General features: G+C 43.5%; 1 protein-coding gene across 2 annotated transcripts; it reads right to left on the bottom strand.

Annotated features, from left to right (window-relative positions):
- On the bottom strand, positions 1–20,753 carry LOC138662934 (gastrula zinc finger protein XlCGF17.1-like). Of its 2 annotated transcripts, none has more exons than XM_069748946.1 (4): positions 20,636–20,753; positions 20,455–20,552; positions 6,033–6,123; positions 1–1,056 (listed from the first exon to the last, which is right to left on the bottom strand). In XM_069748946.1, exons 1-4 carry the CDS (start codon positions 20,718–20,720, stop codon positions 203–205), a joined length of 1,128 nt encoding a protein of 375 aa, XP_069605047.1. In that variant the 5' UTR covers positions 20,721–20,753; the 3' UTR covers positions 1–202. The 2 variants fall into 2 exon arrangements, with proteins under 2 accessions (XP_069605047.1, XP_069605048.1); XM_069748947.1 differs by having other exon boundaries at positions 1–1,053; positions 20,636–20,749.
- Positions 20,754–22,184: the final 1,431 nt, after the last annotated feature.

Below are 22,184 nucleotides of genomic sequence, written 5' to 3'. Positions count from 1 at the left end.
TTCTCGTACAATGAGTTTTTATTTTAACGTGGCCAAGCATGAGGAATGACAAGGGGTTGTCCTAGTAGTGGTTAACCCCTTTAAGAAAATACAATTTTCAGTTAAAATATTTCCCACATTCTGAGCATGAAAAAGTTTTCTCCCCTATGTGACTTCCCTGATGTTTAATAAAAGTTGATTTCTGTGTAAAACATTTCCCACATTAAGAACATGAAAAAGGCTTCTCTCCCGTGTGAGTTCTTTGGTGACTAAGAAGAGATGATTTCTTCACAAAACATTTTACACATTCTGAACATGAAAAAGGCTTCTCTCCCGTGTGAGTTCTCTGGTGGCGAACAAGATTTGCTTTCCAGTTAAAACATTTTCCACATTCTGAACAGCAAAAAGGTTTCTCCTCTGTGTGAGTTCTATGGTGATTAACCAAAACTGATTGCCGGTTAAAACATTTCCCACATTCTGAACAGTAAAAAGGCTTCTCCCCTGTGTGAGTGCGCTGGTGATTAACAAAATCTGATTTCTGGTTAAAACATTTCCCACATTCTGAACAGGAAAAAGGCTTTTCCCCTGTGTGAGTTCTGTGGTGTATAACAAGATGTGATTTTTTGTTAAAACATTTCCCACATTCTGAACATGAAAAAGGCTTCTCTCCAGTGTGAATTCTCTGGTGCTTAGCCAAATCTGATTTCTGCTTAAAATATTTCCCACATTCTGAACATGAAAATGTATTCTCTGTTATGTGAATTTTTCCACGTATAAGAAAAGTCTTTTTGAGAAAACTATTTCCATATTCTGAATATGAAAATGGCTTCTTTCCTTTAGAAACAATTTGTTTTTTAATTCTTATATTGTTATTTTGATTTTTCTTAGTAGTTGGTAATGACCCAGAAGACAGAACTTTCTTCAAAGGATCAGATGATAGATCTTTGCGGTTAAGGGATGATGCCACATCTGGAGTAATGGCATTGACTTCAACTGTATCCTGTGTGATCTCAAGATCATCCAATTTAAAAACTGAAGATGTCAGCGTTCTCTCTGATTTCCTGGTACAGAAATCTGCTAAAAATAAAACCAGTTATTAATTTTGAATAAAATAGCATCACATTTTATACTTTTGAACATTTCTACTTAACTTGTAATTTTTACCGACAGCTTATGTAAAAATATTGAACGATTCACCAAGACAATGACAGTTTCAAGTTCAAGTCTAATCGAAAACCTCATAACATGAACCAGTGGATCATGGCGTTCAATGGTTTGTTCATTCTGCCTCCCAATCATGGAACTAAAAGCCACCAAACAATGTTATGAAGGCAAAAATGATACCAATAAAACTTCTACTCATCTCACAAAATACAAGACACCACTCAGGTCCATCATCTGCCAGTGGAAAAACAAAGGTTTCCACATTATTAGTGGCTCAAAAGCTCTTGAAAAGCAACATGGCCTTCATAAACCGATCCAGCAATATCCGCTCTCCTAAAGTCAAATTTTCACTCGCTTCTGAGCCTTGTAGTGTGCCCAAACCACATTTAGCATCCATATATTTGGCATTACTATAGTGAGATGAACCCACTTAAATTTATAGTGTGTGTCTCCTGGAGCACAATCTGGGCACTATGTGTTGGATAATAAAATGGAAAATGTGCAATTTTCAAGTTTCAACATCCAATGCGAGCTAATTTCCGTAAAGTGGTTGTGGAGTCAAAATAGTCACTACTCCCATAGAATAATTCACTGAGGGGTATAATTTCGAAAATGGAGTCATTTTATGGGGATTTCTACTGCTTTAGTTTTCTGTAATTTTGTTATATTAGGGCATCTGTAAATGGGGTGTCCCATCTCCACTGAAATCTGCTCCTGCAATGTTTGCTTCCAGACAGTGCCTTATTTATTGTGCAGGCATTGCTGGTAATAGAGACGTCGAAACCAGAAGCTCTTGATGGCGCTGGCTTTGTCCAGCCACTAAGAGTAGGGTGCCTGAGACCAGTAGTACCACCTAGTCTGGCAGTATGGGTTTGTGTACTGTCCAGCTGGAGCAATCTGCTACCTGCTTAAGCCAATTGGAAAGCACCAAACCCTACTAAAGCAAGCTTGAAGCACATTGCCAGAAGCTGCCAGATACAGCCTTGTTCTCCTCTGTTCCTGTTGTGATCCCAGCTCGCTTACTGACTACTCTTGATTCTTCTGATTTTGTACTTTCTCTCCCCTCCTGGTTCTGACCCAACTACCTGAATATTCTTACCATCTGACACCACAGAATAGCAGATAACACCATGGCCCAAGCCTAGGGGTCTTTGTGTATGTCCAGATCCATGTAGAGGGGTTAAAGGGTGATGAGCAAGGCAATCCCTGGGATCTGGAAAATGGAGTAGATCGAGCCAAGCCTTCTCGTGGTGGTCATCTTTTGATCGCCTAGTGATCACAGTGCTCCCAATACATAGTGTCTGCAAACTATTCTAGCAAGATCTACGTTCAAATAGCTAAATGGCGCTCCTTCCTTTCTTAACCCTGCCATGTGCCCAGAAAGTAGTGTACGGCCATATATAGGGTACTGTCAGATTCAAGAGACATTGGAAAATAATTTGTAAGGTCCATTGGTTTCCTATTATCCTGGCGAAAACTCTCTGGTTAATTAGAGTATGTAGCTTGCTGGCTTTTGGCAATCTTAAATAAGGGCCAATATTTTCTGTCAGATGAGTTTCAAGAAGAAATATTACACATTCATAGAGAACTTTTTATAATAGTGAAGAGCTGAGGTGTCTTAAATTTAGATCTCAGGCATTTGGAAGAGGTAGTGAAGACCTTCTTTTAAAGGCTACCAGGCAGATGCAGACTCACATAAGTGAGGCAGGCCGATCAAAATGAACCCGTAAAAATTGACATAGAATAAAAAAATGTTATATCCCCAACAACAACATATGTCTGGGGGGGAAGTTCCATCACTAATTTATGATGGACCATAAGAGCTACTGAGTTCTGATATTATTTTTTGCTCTCCATCGAGAGAGATTGTGCAGTAGTATCAATTTATGACGTTGGTTGATTCCATGATACCAGGGCTCGAGCCTGGCCAATACATCTCCTGCAGGCGGGAATAAATGTATATTACAGCCATCAGCCACACACAGCTCAGAGATATATCATGTGTGAGGCAGGGACAGGTATTATATGCGAAGGTCGCTATGTGTCCCCCAGGATGCGCAAGGAAGTGTATTAAGGCCGCTGGAGTGCATGGCAGTCACAGATATAGCTGTGGCTGCAAAGAAAAATAAAAGTAAGTGTGTTCTTGGACAACCTATTTGCCCAAGAAAGATTTAAGAGAACCAGGCATGGGCTTTTATTTTTAGAGCGAATTGCAGGATGGCAGTGGGTCGGTTTGCTCCCTACAGGCAGGGTCTTACAAGTGGCCCATGGCTACAGATTCCATTTAAAGCTCTGCAGCAAAGGGATGGCTGTGTGTTATGTTTGCTAATGACAGGTGTTATGAAGGCAATCCAGAAACACAGTGTGCTTAGCGATCAGAGCGCACACAGTGATCTGACAAATACCCAAAAATACAAGAACGAGCTCTGAGACGTGGAAACTCTGTAGACTGCACACCTGATCCTATCCTAAACACAACTAAAAGCGGCTGTGGATTGCGCCTAACAACTACCTAGGCAACTCGGCACAGCCTAAGAAACTAGCTAGCCTGAAGATAGAAAAATAGGCCTGACTTGCCCCAGAGAAATTCCCCAAAGGAAAAGGCAGCCCCCCACATATAATGACTGTGAGTAAGATGAAAAGACAAAACGTAGGGATGAAATAGATTCAGCAAAGTGGGGCCCGATATTCTAGGACAGAGCGAGGACAGTAAAGCGAACTTTGCAGTCTACAAAAAACCCTAAAGCAAAACCACGCAAAGGGGGCAAAAAAAACCCACCGTGCCGAACTAACGGCACGGCGGTACACCCTTTGCGTCTCAGAGCTTCCAGCAAAACAAAAGACAAGCTGGACAGAAAAAAAGCAACAAAAAAAAAGCAAAAAGCACTTAGCTATACAGAGCAGCAGGTCACAGGAACAATCAGGAGAAGCTCAGATCCAACACTGAAACATTGACAAGGAGCAAGAATAGCAGCATCAGGCGGAGTTAAGTAATGAAGCAGTTAACGAGCTCACCAGAACACCTGAGGGAGGAAGCTCAGATGCTGCAGTACCACTTGTGACCACAGGAGTGAATTCAGCCACAGAATTCACAACAGCTGTGATAGTCTTGATTTGCAAACTGCAGAGCAGGTGGCTCTGCAAGGTTCAGTCTGTGTCAAGTAACATTGAGCGAAGCCAAGCCAAAAGGCTGGGCACCCCTAAGCGTGACACGGTGGTGCAGTCGCCCTCAGCAACCGGTCTCGCAAACGGACTGTTGTGATGCCTGGCTGCTATCCAAAGTATACCGTGTGCTGATCATTTTGTGAGTTTTGGACATTAAAAGACATTTGCTTAAAATCTTTATGTGGTCACTGACTTTTTGTTGCACTGCACCAACCCTGGCACAGGTGTAATGTGCTTTATGTAGTTTATCAAAATCCTGTTTGTAAATAGTCAGTTTTAAAAGAAATTGAAAAGTCAGGATAAAGAGAAACTCTGTTATTGTCCAGAAATTCACACTTGGCCTCACTGCACATTTAATGTTGTCGATCATAAAAGTGAAGTTTGGCCAGAAAGACTGGACCTGGTCTTGTAGGGACCATATGATCACATTCAGCAGCACAGAAGGGAGAGAAAGGAGATTCATCCGATAAGATCTCAGGGTTCTAGGAAGCCAACAGCATGTAAGGTTTCCGGACTTTCCCTGTGCCTGTTCGCCCTGATCCAAGATGGAGTCTTGGATCTCGCCCTGTCATGGAACTTCCGGTCTGTCCTGATTTTTTAAGTCCGGGTCATGTGTTCTCCTGTGCCTGAGTATTTTGTGCTGCTGGCTGTTTGCTGGTAACTCCCTGCTTCTGCTGCTCACTACTCGGTGGTCTGCCTCACCCCATTCAGCTGCATCTCACCTCTGGAACTGCTGCGACGGGCTGCGCACCAGTGGAAGGATCTCCTTTGTTTGCAAAGCTTTTCCCAGTGTTGTGCCTCTTTGCACAACCAGGTGAGCAAGATTCAAGGTGTGCTTTTCTCTCCAAGAAAGATCTACTCATCCACTACGCTTAGATAACGATCTCCCTCTTTTTTTCCCCATTGTCCTCTCTTTCCCAGGACTTCATTCACACAACGCACCATCTGCGAATTATTGGACTCCCACCAGCAAGTACTGTGCGCACGTGTGATCAAGTTTTGCTGGACTTCCTCACTTAAGTACTGTGTGCATTTCCATTAATAACCTTATTGGACTTCATCGTTTAATGTCTTGTTCGCTTCCACGTCATTTCCTTGCTGGACTGGTTCCTATTAGCGGTCCGCTACTCAGTTTGCTGTGATTTGCTATATAGAGCTGAGCACCTCGTTACTATTGCAGGAATATCTGTATTATGTTCTGTTCACTATCCTGTTTGCTATTATTTACTATATAGAGCTGAGGCCCTCGTTACAATTGCAGAAATATCTGTGTAGGTTCTGTTTATATTTCTGTTTTGAGTAAATACATCTTTTGCGTTATCCCACGCTATCAGATTCCGTCGTACCCATATAATTATTATCCAGCATCATTACCCTCCGCTTTCTCTTACAGGCCCATCATAATATTTGTCTTCAATTGATTTTCCATCTTGTCAGCACATTCTACGTACGCGGTCATTTGGCTTTATAGTTCACAGATCTGTGCAGGTAACAGCATCTCCTAAACCCAGGGGGTAGGTGGATCTACCAGGTTGTAAGATCTATAGAAAAGGGCTTTCAATGACCAAAGTCATTTGAACAGTTTTATGTGGAGGAGAATGTTGTGGTCTAGAGGCAAAATGGTGATCATGGTAATACGGCCGGACTACACCACCGATAAAGCAGCCACAGCCGGTGACTGAGAAGAATCTGTGACTGCTCTGCATTTAGTGGTTACTACTCACCTGGGTAGTCATATGTGGGAATCTCCTCTTTACACCGCTCATCCCCCCTCACATATGTCTCTGTAGTATTAATATGGGTCAGATCTTCACCCTGAAACAAATATTATAAAAGTCACCGACAGATGGAGAAGTCACATCTATGATCAGCTTGTTAAGGATACGTATATGACCTGTAGATATTCAATCATGGACTCTTTGCTGAATATATATATATATACTGTATATAGACACTGCATAATGAATAATACTGAATAATGTTAACCCCTTTCTGACATTGGACGTAATATTCCGTCCATGTGACCTGGGCCTATTTGACCATGGATGGAACATTACGTCATTGTGATCGCCCGCGATAAAGGGGAGTGTGTGGGCGATCGCCACCGGGTGTCAGCTGATTCTGACAGCTGACACCCGGCATTAGGTGCCAGGAGTAGTCACAGACTGCCTCTGCTACATTAACCCACAAAACACTACAATCAAACACAATCGCAGCATTTCAGAAGCCGACAGAGGACTGAGAGCCCTTCTGCCTTTGGATTGGAGACATCGCAGCATGATGCGGGGGTCCGATCGTTGCCATGGTGACCCAATGTCATCATGACGACATCCGGGTCAACAGAGCTAGGAAACTTGCTGATCATGTGCAGTGCATGATCAGCAAGTCTCTCTGTCAGTGCAGAGCTGACAGTTTCTACAGCATGGGGATGCTGCTACATCTATTTGATATAGAAGCGATCAGCCTGCAAAAAATGATTATCCCAAAGACAAGTAAAAAAGTTTCCAACATTGGGCGTGCATTACTCCCTCCCTTTGATGCAGGCTCCTGCAGTGAGCACACATCTTTCCTGGCACATACAGTGCCTTGCAAAAGTATTCGGCCCCCTGGAAGTTTTCAACCTTTTCCCACATATCATGCTTCAAACATAATGATGCCAAATGTAAATTTTTGGTTAAGAATCAACAAGTGGAACACAATTGTGAAGTTGAACAAAATTTATTGGTTATTTTAAATTTTTGCGGAAATTCAAAAACTGAAAAGTGGGGCGTGCAATATTATTCGGCCCCTTTACTTTTAGTGCAGCAAACTCACTCCAGAAGTTCATTGTGGATCTCTGAACGATCCAATGTTGTCCTAAATGCCTAATGATGATAAATATAATCCACCTGTGTGTAATCAAGTCTCCGTATAAATACACCTGCTCTGTGATAGTCTCAGGGATCTGTTTGAAGCACAGAGAGCATTATGAAGACCAAAGAACACAACAGGCAGGTCCGTGATACTGCCGTGGAGAAGTTTAAAGCCGGATTTGGATACAAAATGATTTCCAAAACTTTAAACATCCCAAGGAGCACTGTGCAAGCGATCATATTGAAATGGAAGGAGTATCATACCACTGCAAATCTACCAAGGCCCAGCCATCCCTCTAAACTTTCATCTCAAACAAGAAGAAGACTGATCAGAGATGCAGCCAAGAGGCCCATGATCACTCTGGATGAACTGCAGAGATCTACAGCTGAGGTGGGACAGTCTGTCCATAGGACAACAATCAGTCGCACACTGCACAAATCTAGCCTTTATGGAAGAGTGGCAGGAAGAAAGCCATTTCTCAAAGATATCCATAAAAAGTGTCGTTTAAAGTTTGCAACAAGCCACCTGGGAGACACACCAAACATGTGGAAGAAGGTTCTCTGGTCAGATGAAACCAAAATCGGACATTTTGGCAACAATGCCAAACGATATGTTTGGCGTAAAGACAACACAGCTCATCACCGTGAACACACCATACCCACTGTCAAACATGGTGGCAGCATCATGGTTTGGGCCTGCTTTTCTTCAGCAGGGACAGGGAAGATGGTTAAAATTGATGGGAAGATGGATGGAGCCAAATACAGGACTATTCTTGAAGAAAACCTGTTGGAGTCTGCAAAAGACCTGGGACTGGGACAGAGATTTGTCATCCAACAAGACAATGATCCCAAACATAAAGCAAAATCTAAAATGGAATGGTTCACAAATAAACGTATCCAGGTGTTAGAATGGCCAAGTCAGAGTCCAGACCTCAATCCAATGGAAAATCTGTGGAAAGAGCTGGAAACTGCTGTTCACAAACGATCTCCATCAAACCTCACTGAGCTTGAGCTGTTTGCCAAGGAAGAATGGGCAAGAATTTCAGTCTCTCCATGTACAAAACTCATAGAGACATACCCCAAGTGACTTGTAATCGCAGCAAAAGGGGCGCAACAAAGTATTAAGTTAAAAGGGGCCGAATAATATTGCACGCCCCACTTTTCAGTTTTTAAATTTCCACAAAAATTTGAAATAACCAATACATTTTGTTAAACTTCACAATTGTCTTCCACTTATTGCTGATTCTTCACCAACAATTTACATTTGGTATCTTTATGTTTGAAGCATGATATGTGGGAAAAGGTTGAAAAGTTCCAGGGGGCCGAATACTTTCGCAAGGCACTGTAACAGCTGTTTTGAACAGCTGACATGTGCCCGGAATAGCCACGGGTGGAATCGCAATCCACCCGCTGCTATTAACCCATTAAATGCCGCTGTCAAATGCTGACAGCGCCATTTAACATGTGCTTCCAGAAATCGCCATGGAAATACACCCACTGGTGACCCCATCACATGATCGCGGGTCACCGGTGTGTTGGCATGACAAATGGAGATTTCCTGGAGACCTCTATGGTTATCAGTGCCGGCTTGCTGTGAGCGCCACCCAGTGGTCGGTGCTCATGGCAAGTGAGTAAATCTGCTATATAGAGGCGAACTGATTATCGCCTCTATATAGCAGAGCTAATCGGGCTATTGCAGCTTCTAGTCTCCCATGGGGACTATTGAAGCATGCCAAAAGTTAAAAAAAAAAAAAAACTTTTTAAAAATATGAAAAAAATATATAAAAGTTCAAATCACCCCCCTTTCGCCCCATTCAAAACAATACAAATAAAAATCAAACATACACATATTTGGTATTGCTGTATTCAGAATCGTCTAATCTAGCTAGTGAGAAAAAAAAATCAAAAAGCCAGAATTATTATTTTTTGGTCGCCACGACATTGCATTAAAATGCAATAAAGGGGCAACAAAGATCGTATCTGCACCAAAATAGTATCATTAAAAACGTCAGATCGGCACGCAAAAAATAAGCCCTCACCAAACCCGAGATCATGAAAAATGGAGAGTATCGGAAAATGGCGCAATTTATTTTTTTTAACAAAAGTTTGGAATTTTTTTTCACCACTTAGATAACAAAGAACCTAGACATGTTTGGTGTCTATGAACTCGTAATTACCAGGAGCAGGGATGGGGAAGCTCAGGCCGCAGGGCCATTTACGGCCCTCAATGACCTTTTATCAGGCAGGGAGATGTACTTTGATTACAACCAGCCCATTAATTTCTTCTTGCTCTGTTAGCACACACGCAGTGTTCAATATTGAACACTGAAGGGCATGCAATGAAAGATTATGTCCTGAAACCAGTGCTAGAGTCAAGATGCACTGTGTGGGCAGAGTTTGTACGGCCCCCGAAAAAAGATTCCCCACCCCTGACCTAGAGAATCATAATGGGCCAGTTTTAGAATTTAGTGAACCATGCAAAAAAGCCAAAACAAAAAACAAGTGTGGGATTGCACTTTTTTTGTAATTTCATCGCACTTGGAATTTTGTTTCCTGTTTTCTAATAAACGACATGGTAAAACCAATGGTGTTGTTCAAAAGAACAACTCGTCCCACAAAAACAAGCCCTCACATGGCCATATTGACGGAAAAATAAAACAGTTATGGCTCAGGGAAGAAGGGGAGCAAAAAACAAAAATGAAAAGATGAAAAAAGCTTCGAGGGTTAAGGGATTAAAATAATTGTAAAAATATGTAAAAAAATAATAATAATAATCAAAAAATCAATATATATTCTATCTCTAAAAAAAATTTTGAATGAAAAAAAACAAACAATAAAAGTACACATATTTCATAGAATGTTAGAGTTGGAAGGGACCTCCTGGGTTATCTGGTCCAACCCCCTGTGCAAAACAGGATTCACCAAGTCATCCCAGACAGGCGTCTGTCCAGCCTCTGTTTGAAGACTTCCATTGAAGGAGAACTCTCCACCTCTCGTGGCCGCCTGTTCCACTCAGATTTGTTTTTTCTAATATCTAATCTGTGTCTCCTCCCATTCAGTTTCCTCCCATTGTTTCTTGTCTTTCCTTGTGCAAATGAGAATAAAGCTGATCTTTCTACAATGTCACAGCCCTTCAGATATTTGCAGACAGCTATTAAGTCTCCTCTGTCTTCTCTTTTGCAGCTAAACATTCCCAAATCCTGTAAACGTTCCTCATAGGACATGGTTTGCAGACCGGTCACCATTCTGGTCGCTCTTCTCTGAACTTGCTCCAGTTTGTTGATGTCTTTTTTAAAATGTGGTGTCCAAAACTGGACCCAGTATTCCAGATGAGGTCTGACCAAACAGGAGTAGAGGGCAATAATGGCTTCACGTGATCTAGACTGTTTGCTTCTGTTAATACAACCCAGAATTGTATTTGCCATTTTTGCTGCTACATCACACTGTTGACTCATGTTCAGTCTGAGATCCATTAGTATACCCAAGTCTTTTTCACACGTGCTGTTGCTTAGCCTTATTCCTCCCATTCTGTAGATGCTTTTTCAGTTTTATTGCCCAGATGTAGTACTTTGCATTTTTCCTTGCTAAAAACAATTTTGATAGCTGCTGCCCACTGCTCCAGTTTATTTATATATTTTTGAATCCTCTCTCTTCTCTAGTATTTGGTATCGCCGCGTCCGCAAAGACTCAACCTATAAAACTGTCCCACTAGTTAACCCCTTTAGTGAACACCTTAAAAAAAACAAGATAAAAAACAACGCTTTACCATCATACTGCTAAACAAAAAGTAGAATAACACGCAATCAAAAAGACGGATATAAATAAACATGGTAGTGCTGAAAACGTCAGCTTGTCCCGCGAAAAAGCCGCCATACAGCTCCATCAGTGGAAAAATAAAAAAGTTATAGCTCTCAGAATGAAGTGATGCAAAAATAATTATTTTTTTCTATAAAATAGTTTTTATTGTATTAAAGTGCCAAAACATAAAAATTCCCCTCATAAACCAAAGATCAATATAATACGTGCAAGACAGATGTCAACTTGACCCAGCAATAGTCGTTAACCATTGCAGCAATAACCATTAGAGTAATAACCATCATAATAAAGATAATGCCAAAGATAAAGACATGTGACATGTTGGCGGCAGGAATCATCAGTGACTAGCAGTAATTAGTAAGCAATGATGTAATGTGTGGAAAACACCTGATTTCTCTCTATAAATACTGTGCATCTCGACTAATAAAACCAGAAATCATTTGAGACATGACTCACTCTTGTCCTGTGTTTTCTCTGGCCGTAAATCTCCAAGATACAATTTGGCAGCAGACCATTAAGATGACAACACACGCATCTCGTGTGCCCTAACACTGCCTCCCAAAAATCGGAATAGAAAGCGATCAAAAAATGTCATGTGCCAGAAAATGGTACCAATACAAATGTCAACTCGTCCAGCAAAAAACAAGCCCTCACATAACACTGTGGGCCAAAATATGGAACTATTTTTTGCAATAAAAGGCGTCTTTTAGCGTGTGACAACACCCGATATACACGTCCTGATATTTCCGGTACAGGAGATGTCAGTGTCCGTGTTTGTATTATGTGTGACACCCATGTGGCATGCGTGAGCTGCATCAGTACCACACAGATGGACGCCAGGGGCCAAGGAAGAAGTGTTACAGTAAGCGCTGTTCCCCCGGTGCCGGGTGCTGAATACGGCTCTCATCATTCTCCCCTGCTCTGCCGGTGATCACAGGGGAGAATGATGAGTTATATTTAAGTGATAAAAGAGACAGCAGGCGGTGGCTGATGGGACTATTACTCCCACCAGTCTACTCCTGCGGCTAATAATAACAGTGATAGCAGGAGTGCCTGCTCTATAAATAAATGAAAAAAATGGCCTGGTTCCCTTGTATTTTCTATAACCAGCCAGGCAAAACTCACAGCTGGGGGTTGCAACCCTCAACTTCAGCAAGGCTAGTATTGTATTTTCTATAACGAGCCAGGCAAAACTCACAGCTGGGGGTTGCAACCCACAACTGTCAACTTCAGCAAGGCTAGTTATCAAGAATAGAGGGCTCCCCACGCTGTTTTTTTAATTGTATTCTTTAAATAAATAATAAAAAAAACAATAAATATAATGTGTATATACCTTACCAGTACTGTTGCTGCAGACTGGGATGAGGGGGTGCCCGGCGGTGCTGTGGGTGCCCGACGGTCTCCCATGCCGCTGCGAGGGTCTCCGTTGCTATAGGGGTCTCTGTCGACATTTTGTGAAAGGCCAGAGCCCCCCGCAGTTCCATGGTTTCCTGTGCGGTGGACTTCGGGAAAATGTCCGCCGAGGGGTGGTGCATGCACAGATAGAGATCTCGGCACCCAGATCTCAGGAGATCTCCATCAGTGCATGCGCCGCCCCCCGACGGCCTTTTTCCCAGAGTCCACCGCACAGGAAACCATGGATGAAACTGCCAGGGGCTCTGACCTTTCATAAAATGTCAGCTAGCCTCCCCGCAGTATCGGGGACAGAGTGCAACGACCGCACCGGGGATAGAGTGCAGCGGCAGCACTGGGGACACAGCGCAGCAGCAGCATCGGGGACACAGCGACGAGCCGCACATCGGAACACCCCCTCATCCCAGCATGCGACCTGCAGAAACACTCCATTCTTGCCTCCTCCAGCAGTGACCCAGGGACCCCACGTCACCACAGCCACTGTTATGACCTGGTGGTGAAGAGAACATGGAATGACCTGATAGTTACTGATAATATAGGACGAGCTCTGGGACGTGGGAACTCTGCTGACCGCAATCCCTAATCCTATCAACCACACTAGAAATAGCCGTGGATTGCTCCTAACGCTCCCTATGCAACTCGGCACAGCCTAAGAAACTAGCTAGCCCTAAAGATAGAAAAATAAAGCCTACCTTGCCTCAGAGAAATTCCCCAAAGGAAAAGGCAGCCCCCCACATATAATGACTGTGAGTAAAGATGAAAATACAAACACAGAGATGAAATATATTAAGCAAAGTGAGGCCCGACTTACTGAACAGACTGAGGATAGGAAAGGTAGCTTTGCGGTCAGCACAAAAACCTATAAAAAGACCACGCAGAGGGCGCAAAAAGACCGTCCGCACCGACTCACGGTGCGGAGGCGCTCCCTCTGCGTCCCAGAGCTTCCAGCAAGCAAGACAACAATCAAAATAGCAAGCTGGACAGAAAAATAGCAAACCAGAGAAAAACAAGCAGTCACTTAGCTTCTGCTGGGAAGACAGGTCACAAGAACGATCCAGGAGTGAACTAGACCAATACTGGAACATTGACAGGTGGCATGGAGCAAAGATCTAAGTGGAGTTAAATAGAGCAGCAGCTAACGAATTAACCTCGTCACCTGTGGAAGGAAACTCAGAAACACCCACAGCCACCAGAGAAAGTCCATGGACAGAACCAGCCGAAGTACCATTCATGACCACAGGAGGGAGCCTGACAACAGAATTCACAACAGTACCCCCCCCTTGAGGAGGGGTCACCGAACCCTCACCAGAGCCCTCAGGCCGACCAGGACGAGCCAAATGAAAGGCACGAACCAGAACAGCAGCATGAACATCAGAGGCAAAAACCCAGGAATTATCTTCCTGACCATAACCCTTCCACTTGACCAGGTACTGGAGTTTCCGTCTCGAAATACGAGAATCCAAAATCTTCTCCACCACATACTCCAACTCCCCCTCAACCAACACCGGAGCAGGAGGATCAACGGATGGAACCACAGGCACCACGTATCTCTGCAACAACGACCTATGGAACACATTATGGATGGCAAAAGAAGCAGGAAGGGCCAAACGAAATGACACAGGATTGATAACCTCAGAAATCTTATACGGACCAATGAAATGAGGCTTAAACTTAGGAGAGGAAACCTTCATAGGAACATAACGAGACGACAACCAAACCAAATCCCCAACACGAAGTCGGGGACCCACACAACGCCGGCGGTTAGCGAAACGTTGAGCCTTCTCCTGGGACAATGTCAAATTGTCCACCACATGAGTCCAAATCTGCTGCAACCTGTCCACCACAGTATCTACACCAGGACAGTCTGAAGACTCAACCTGCCCTGAAGAGAAACGCAGATGGAAACCAGAATTGCAGAAAAACGGCGAAACCAAAGTAGCCGAGCTGGCCCGATTATTAAGGGCGAACTCAGCCAACGGCAAAAAGGACACCCAATCATCCTGATCAGCAGAAACAAAGCATCTCAGATATGTTTCCAAAGTCTGATTAGTTCGTTCGGTTTGGCCATTTGTCTGAGGATGGAAAGCCGAGGAAAAAGACAAATCAATGCCCATCCTAGCACAAAAGGATCGCCAAAACCTCGAAACAAACTTGGAACCTCTGTCAGAAAAGATGTTCTCCGGGATACCATGCAAACGAACCACATGCTGGAAAAAAAATGGCACCAAATCAGAGGAGGAAGGCAATTTAGACAAAGGTACCAAATGGACCATCTTAGAAAAGCGATCACAAACCACCCAAATGACCGACATCTTTTGAGAGATGGGGAGATCCGAAATAAAATCCATAGAAATATGCGTCCAGGGCCTCTTCGGGACCGGCAAGGGCAAAAGCAACCCACTGGCACGAGAACAGCAGGGCTTAGCCCGAGCACAAGTCCCACAGGACTGCACAAAAGAACGCAGATCCCGTGACAAAGGAGGCCACCAAAAGGATCTAGCCACCAAATCTCTGGTACCAAAGATTCCAGGATGCCCAGCCAACACTGAACAATGAATCTCAGAGAACTCTACTAGTCCATCTATCAGGGACAAACAGTTTCTCTGCTGGGCAACGGTCAGGTCTATCAGCCTGAAATTTTTGCAGCACCCGCCGCAAATCAGGGGAGATGGCAGACAAAATTACCCCCTCTTTGAGAATACCTGCCGGCTCAGGAACACCCGGAGAGTCAGGCACAAAACTCCTTGACAGGGCATCAGCTTTCACATTCTTAGAGACCGGAAGGTACGAAACCACAAAATCAAAACGGGAGAAAAATAACAACCATTGAGCCTGTCTCGGATTCAACCGTTTGGCAGACTCAAGATAAGTCAAATTCTTGTGATCTGTCAAGACCACCACGCGATGCTTGGCTCCTTCAAGCCAATGACGCCACTCCTCGAATGCCCACTTCATGGCCAACAACTCTCGATTACCAACATGATAATTGCGCTCAGCAGGCGAAAACTTTCTAGAAAAGAAAGCACATGGCTTCATCACCGAGCCATCAGAACTTCTTTGCGACAAAATAGCCCCAGCTCCAATCTCAGAAGCATCAACCTCAACCTGAAAGGGGAGCGAAACATCTGGCTGGCACAACACAGGGGCAGAAGAAAAACGACGCTTCAACTCCTGAAAAGCCTCTACAGCTGCAGAAGACCAATTGACCACATCAGTCAACGGTTTAGCAACACTAGAAAAATTAGCGATGAAGCGACGATAAAAATTAGCAAAGCGCAGGAACTTTTGCAGGCTCTTCACAGATGTCGGCTGAGTCCAATCTTAAATGGCCTGGACTTTAACAGGGTCCATCTCGATAGTAGAAGGGGAAAAAATGAACCCCAAAAATGAAACCTTCTGAACTCCAAAGAGACACTTAGACCCCTTCACAAACAAGGAATTCGCACGAAGGACCTGGAACACCATTCTGACCTGCTTCACATGAGACTCCCAATCATCCGAAAAGACCAAAATATCATCCAAATACACAATCAGGAATTTATCCAGGTACTCTCGGAAGATGTCATGCATAAAGGACTGAAATACTGATGGAGCATTGGAAAGCCTGAATGGCATAACCAGGTACTCAAAATGGCCCTCGGGCGTATTAAATGCTGTTTTCCATTCATCGCCTTGTTTAATACGCACAAGATTATACGCCCCTCGAAGATCTATCTTGGTGAACCAACTAGCCCCTTTAATACGAGCAAACAAATCAGACAGCAACGGCAAAGGATACTGAAATTTGACTGTAATTTTATTGAGAAGGCGGTAATCAATACAAGGTCTCAAAGAACCATCCTTCTTGGCCACAAAAAAGAACCCTGCTCCTAACGGTGATGACGACGGGCGAATATGGCCTTTCTCCAAGGATTCCTTTATATAACTCCGCATAGCGGCGTGTTCTGGCATAGATAAATTGAACAATCGGCCCTTAGAAAACTTACTACCTGGAATCAAATTAATTGCACAATCCCTATGAGGTAGGGCACTGGCTTTGGGCTCATCAAATACATCCCGATAATCCGACAAAAACTCTGGAACTTCAGAAGGAGTGGAAGACGAAATAGACAAAAATGGAACATCACCATGTACCCCCTGGCAACCCCAGCTGGACACAGACATAGATTTCCAGTCCAATACTGGATTATGAACCTGTAGCCACGGCAACCCCAAAACGACCACATCATGCAGATTATGCAACACCAGAAAGCGGATATCCTCCTGATGTGCAGGAGCCATGCACATGGTCAATTGGGTCCAGTACTGAGGCTTATTCTTGGCCAAAGGCGTAGCATCAATTCCTCTCAATGGAATAGGATACTGCAAGGGCTCCAAGAAAAAACCACAGCGCCTAGCATACTCCAAGTCCATCAAATTCAGGGCAGGCCTGAATCCACAAATGCCATAACAGAATAGGATGACAAAGAACAAATCAGAGTAACGGACAATAGAAATTTAGACTGTACCGTACCAATGGTGTCAGACCTAGCGAACCGCTTAGTGCGCTTAGGACAATCGGAGATAGCATGAGTGGAATCACCACAGTTAAAACATAGCCCATTCCGACGTCTGTGTTCTTGCCGTTCAGCTCTGGTCAAAGTCCTATCACATTGCATAGGCTCAGGCCCATGCTCAGATAGTACCGCCAAATGGTGCTCAGTTTTACGCTCACGCAAGCGTCGATCGATCTGAATGGCCAAAGACATAGACTCATTCAGACCAGCAGGCATGGGAAATCCCACCATGACATCCTTAAGGGCTTCAGAGAGACCCTTTCTGAAGATTGCTGCCAGGGCACATTCATTCCACTGAGTGAGCACAGACCACTTTCTAAACTTCTGACAATATATCTCCGCTTCATCCTGACCCTGACACAGAGCCAGCAAGATTTTCTCTGCCTGATCCACTGAATTAGGTTCGTCATAAAGCAATCCAAGCTCCAGGAAAAACGCATCAACATCACGCAATGCCGGATCTCCTGGCGCAAGGGAAAATGCCCAGTCTTGAGGGTCACCACGTAACAAAGAAATAATGATCTTTACTTGTTGAACAGGGTCACCTGAGGAGCGAGGTTTCAAGGCAAGAAACAATTTACAATTATTTTTGAAATTCAAGAACTTAGATCTATCACCAAAAAACAAATCAGGAATTGGAATCCTAGGCTCTGACATCGGATTCTGAACCACAAAATCTTGAACGTTTTGTACACTTATAGTGAGATTATCCATCAAAGAGGACAGACCTTGAATGTCCATGTCTACACCTGTGTTCAGAACCACCCAGATGTAAAGGGGAAAAGAGAGACAAAACACACTGCAAAGAAAAAAAAATGGTCTCAGAGTTTCTCTTATCCCTCTATTGAGATGCATTAGTACTTTGGGCCACCTGTACTGTTATGACTTGGTGGTGAAGAGCACATGGAATGACCTGATAGTTACTGATAATATAGGACGAGCTCTGGGACGTGGGAACTCTGCTGACCGCAATCCCTAATCCTATCAACCACACTAGAAATAGCCGTGGATTGCTCCTAACGCTCTCTATGCAACTCGGCACAGCCTAAGAAACTAGCTAGCCCTAAAGATAGAAAAATAAAGCCTACCTTGCCTCAGAGAAATTCCCCAAAGGAAAAGGCAGCCCCCCACATATAATGACTGTGAGTAAAGATGAGAATACAAACACAGAGATGAACTAGATTAAGCAAAGTGAGGCCCGACTTACTGAACAGACTGAGGATAGGAAAGGTAGCTTTGCGGTCAGCACAAAAACCTATAAAAAGACCATGCAGAGGGCGCAAAAAGACCCTCCGCACCGACTCACGGTGCGGAGGCGCTCCCTCTGCGTCCCAGAGCTTCCAGCAAGCAAGACAACAATCAAAATAGCAAGCTGGACAGAAAAATAGCAAACCAGAGAAAAACAAGCAGTCACTTAGCTTCTGCTGGGAAGACAGGTCACAAGAACGATCCAGGAGTGAACTAGACCAATACTGGAACATTGACAAGTGGCATGGAGCAAAGATCTAAGTGGAGTTAAATAGAGCAGCAGCTAACGAATTAACCTCGTCACCTGTGGAAGGAAACTCAGAAACACCCACAGCCACCAGAGAAAGTCCATGGACAGAACCAGCCGAAGTACCATTCATGACCACAGGAGGGAGCCCGACAACAGAATTCACAACAAGCCACCACTCCCGGTAAGCAATAAGACGCATGGATTATAAGAAACAACCACCATTTTATTGAAAAAAAGCTTTTTCCTATTTTTCTCCTCAAAATTTGTGGTGCATCTGATAATCCGGAGCGTCTTATAATCCAAAAAAATAAGATAGATAATGACAAGTGGGTGACAGACTTCAGCAAAGACTAGCAATAATTATGAGATAAGGAAATGAGGTAATGTGTGGTGAAGCCCCTTATTTTTCCTATAAATTATTGTACATTTCAACCAATAAACCAGAATTCATTTGAGACATGACTCATTGTCCATGTCCTGTGATTTCTCCGGCCGTAAACCTCCAATATATAATTTGGCGGCAGACAACTAAGGCAAGAACACATTTCATGTGCCCTAACAAGCTCTAATCCTGCCATCTCCACTGTTCTCATTACACAAGTTCTGTGATGTATTAAGAGAAGCATAGAGTCTAGATCACATCAAGTAGTTATTCTCGTCTACTCCTCCTTGGTCAGATCTCTACTGGAATACTGTGTCCAGTTCTGCGTACCACATTTAAAAAAAAAATTGAAAAATGGGAGCAAGTTCAGAGAAGAGAAGAGCTACCAGGTTGGTGAGCGGACTGTAAAGTATGTCCTACGTGGAAAGGTTAGAGGACTTAGGGATCCTAGTTAATGATAAACTTACCTGGAGCAGCCAGTGCCAGGCAGCAGCTGCCAAGGCAAACAGGATCAAGGGGTGCATTCAAAGAGGTCTGGATACACATGATGAGAACATTATACTGCCTCTGTACAAATCTCTGGTTAGACCGCACATGGAGTACTGTGTACATTTTTGGGCACCAGTGCTCAAGAAGGATAAAATGGAACTAGAGCGAGTACAATGGAGGGCAACAAAATTAATAAAGTGGATGGGAGAACTGTTGTGAATTCTGCTCTTGGGCTCCCTCCGGTGGTTGCTGATGGTAATGCAGTTATTCCTGAGTAGCAGTCTTGGACAGGTATTTCTGCTAATTGCAATTCTGACTGGGGTATTTAGCTGTGCAGGACTCATTAGTCCTTTCCAGTAGTCAATGTTCCTTTGGAAGTGTTGGTCCTCTGCCTGGCCTCTCCTGCTTGCTGCCAATTCAGCTAAGATAAGTGTTTGCTTCATTTTTTAGACACACTGCTGTGTGTTTATTTTCTGTGCTTATCTTGTTTCTATTTTGTTCCTGCTAGACTGTGCCTGATGTTTTCTCAGTCTAGTTGGACTCGCTGGAGTCGCAGATATACTCTCCACATCTTTAGTTAGGTGGTGGAGTTTTTGTATTTTTCTGCTGTGGATATTTTGTAGTGTTTTATGCTGACCACATAGTATCCTGTACTATCCTTTGCTATCTAGGTAGAAGTGGCCTCCTTTGCTTATCCCTGTTTTCTGTCTGCGTGTGTCTTTTCCTCTCCTACTCACAGTCATTATTTGTGGGGGGCTACCTATCCTTTGGGGATCTACTCAGAGGCAAGAGAGTTTTCCTATTTCCATCTTTAGGGATATTTAGTCCATAGGCTGTGTTGAGGTGTCTAGGTCTGGATAGGCACACCCCACGGCTACTTCTAGTTGCGGTGATAGGATCAGGGTTTGCGGTCAGTAAAGTTACCACTGCTCCAGCGAAGGTCTTTTCATGCTGCTCCAAGGCCACCTGATCATAACAGAGAACTACAATCCCCAGAGAGATTAGCAAAATTAGAAACCCAAGGAGCAATGAAGTATAACTGAAACTATGATTCTAAGTATAAAACAACACTGAGCACAAGACCTTCACAGCCGTCTACACATCATAGGTGAGATCTCCTGACACCTTCTCTTCATTTACCTGATGATCCTGAGGAGCATTGGGATCTTCTTGCTTGCAGTCTTGTGGAAGAAGAGGACGGGGACATCTCTCTGGTGTTGTCCTCTTACTGGATAGATCTGGAGGAAACACATACAGGGAGTGAATTCATTCTTTACATACAGATAATTATAGGCCGTGTGTATTTAGCCCTCTCTATTACCTGGAGATGTGAGGGGCTGGGGAACCTCCATTATGATGTTCTTGTACAGATCTCTGTGTCCTTCTAAATACTCCCACTCCTCCATGGAGAAATAGACAGCGACATCCTGACACCTTATAGGAACCTGACACATACAATGATACCGTCATCCCCTCCGATCCCTTCATAGTGTTACTGTATAATGTCCCAGCATTCCCAGAAGTGTCACCTCTCCAGTCAGCAGCTCAATCATCTTGTAGATGAGTTCTAGGATCTTCTGGTCATTGATGTCCTCATGGATCAGGGGGTGAGGTGGAGGCCCCGTGATTGGGCTCAGGGGTCTTCCCCATCCCTCAGACACAGGGTCCTGACAGCGATCACTAGAGGTCTTCTTCACCACTGTGTAATCCTGGTAATGGAGAGACACATTAATAAATCTCACTACAGACATTTCCAGAGTCCTCAACTCTCCAGTTCTGTCCATCTGTTATTCCCATAGATAAGAATGATGTAATGTGACATCATCAGAATCTCTCACCTCTCCAGTAAGCTGGAAGAGGATCTCTAGGGTGAGGTGTAATATCCTCTCCGCCATCTTGTCTCTGTCCACATCCATCTTTGATGGGTAAATCAGGAAAATGTTCTTTTGTAGAAGATCTTCACTGAGAGGATCCGATATTGTAGAGACCTGAATGAGAAGATGAGCCGATGTAACATCATAAGAATCCTGTGTAATAATACAATTACTGGAGATAATAAGGGAAACATATGAGGAGATTTATTATTTTACAGTATTTAGTTTCCTTCTTTACATCTACTAATAAATCCTATATATCCTATATATTTAGGCCGCAGACAACAAGCAGTTTCCTCCTCGGAGTCGGCAGCTGAATACGTTTCTCATAGACTCATCTTCCATAACGCTAATTCTCGTCTCATTTACCGACCCTGGAATCGGCATTAGCAATACTGCAGGAGATATTCATCACACGCGACATGAAAAATAACTTCATGATGAGGACGACATCTTCATCTTCTACTACGGCTCTAGAGATATGGCCAGGGTCGAGTCATAGTTGATATATATAGAAGTGCCCCCACTGCCTGTAGATATTTCTCGTTGTTAGGCAACAGGTCATCTTCTTCCAGTTTCAGGTAGGATGATTCCATTGGCGTTGATACACCATTGGCCTCCGTCATTCCGAACTGATCCAAAATTGAATTAATCTTTGCACTTTGATTTAAAAGAAAACTTCCATCTTCCTCTCTCTGGATGTGGATTCCTAGATAATATGTCACATTTCCTAGGTCTTTTGTTTCAAAATGCTGGTTCAAAATTTTAGTAATTTTCCCAATTTCAGCTTCTTCTTGATGAACTACAATTACATCGTCCACATATAAGAGAATATACATCCATTTTCCATCTGTATATCTTGTGTACAGGCATGGATCCGCTTGACCTCTTTTAAATCCTTCTTCTAACAAGACTTTGTTCATTTTAGTGTTCCATTCTCTCGCCGATTGCTTAAGACCATAAAGAGATTTTTGTAGTTTGCAAACAAGATTCTGT

Source organism: Ranitomeya imitator, chromosome 2 (genome assembly GCF_032444005.1).
Source record: "Ranitomeya imitator isolate aRanImi1 chromosome 2, aRanImi1.pri, whole genome shotgun sequence".
In the NCBI taxonomy this organism is placed as follows: Eukaryota; Metazoa; Chordata; class Amphibia; order Anura; family Dendrobatidae; genus Ranitomeya; species Ranitomeya imitator.
Note: the sequence above shows the minus strand (reverse complement) of the source record. Positions and strands in the feature narration are given on the sequence as shown.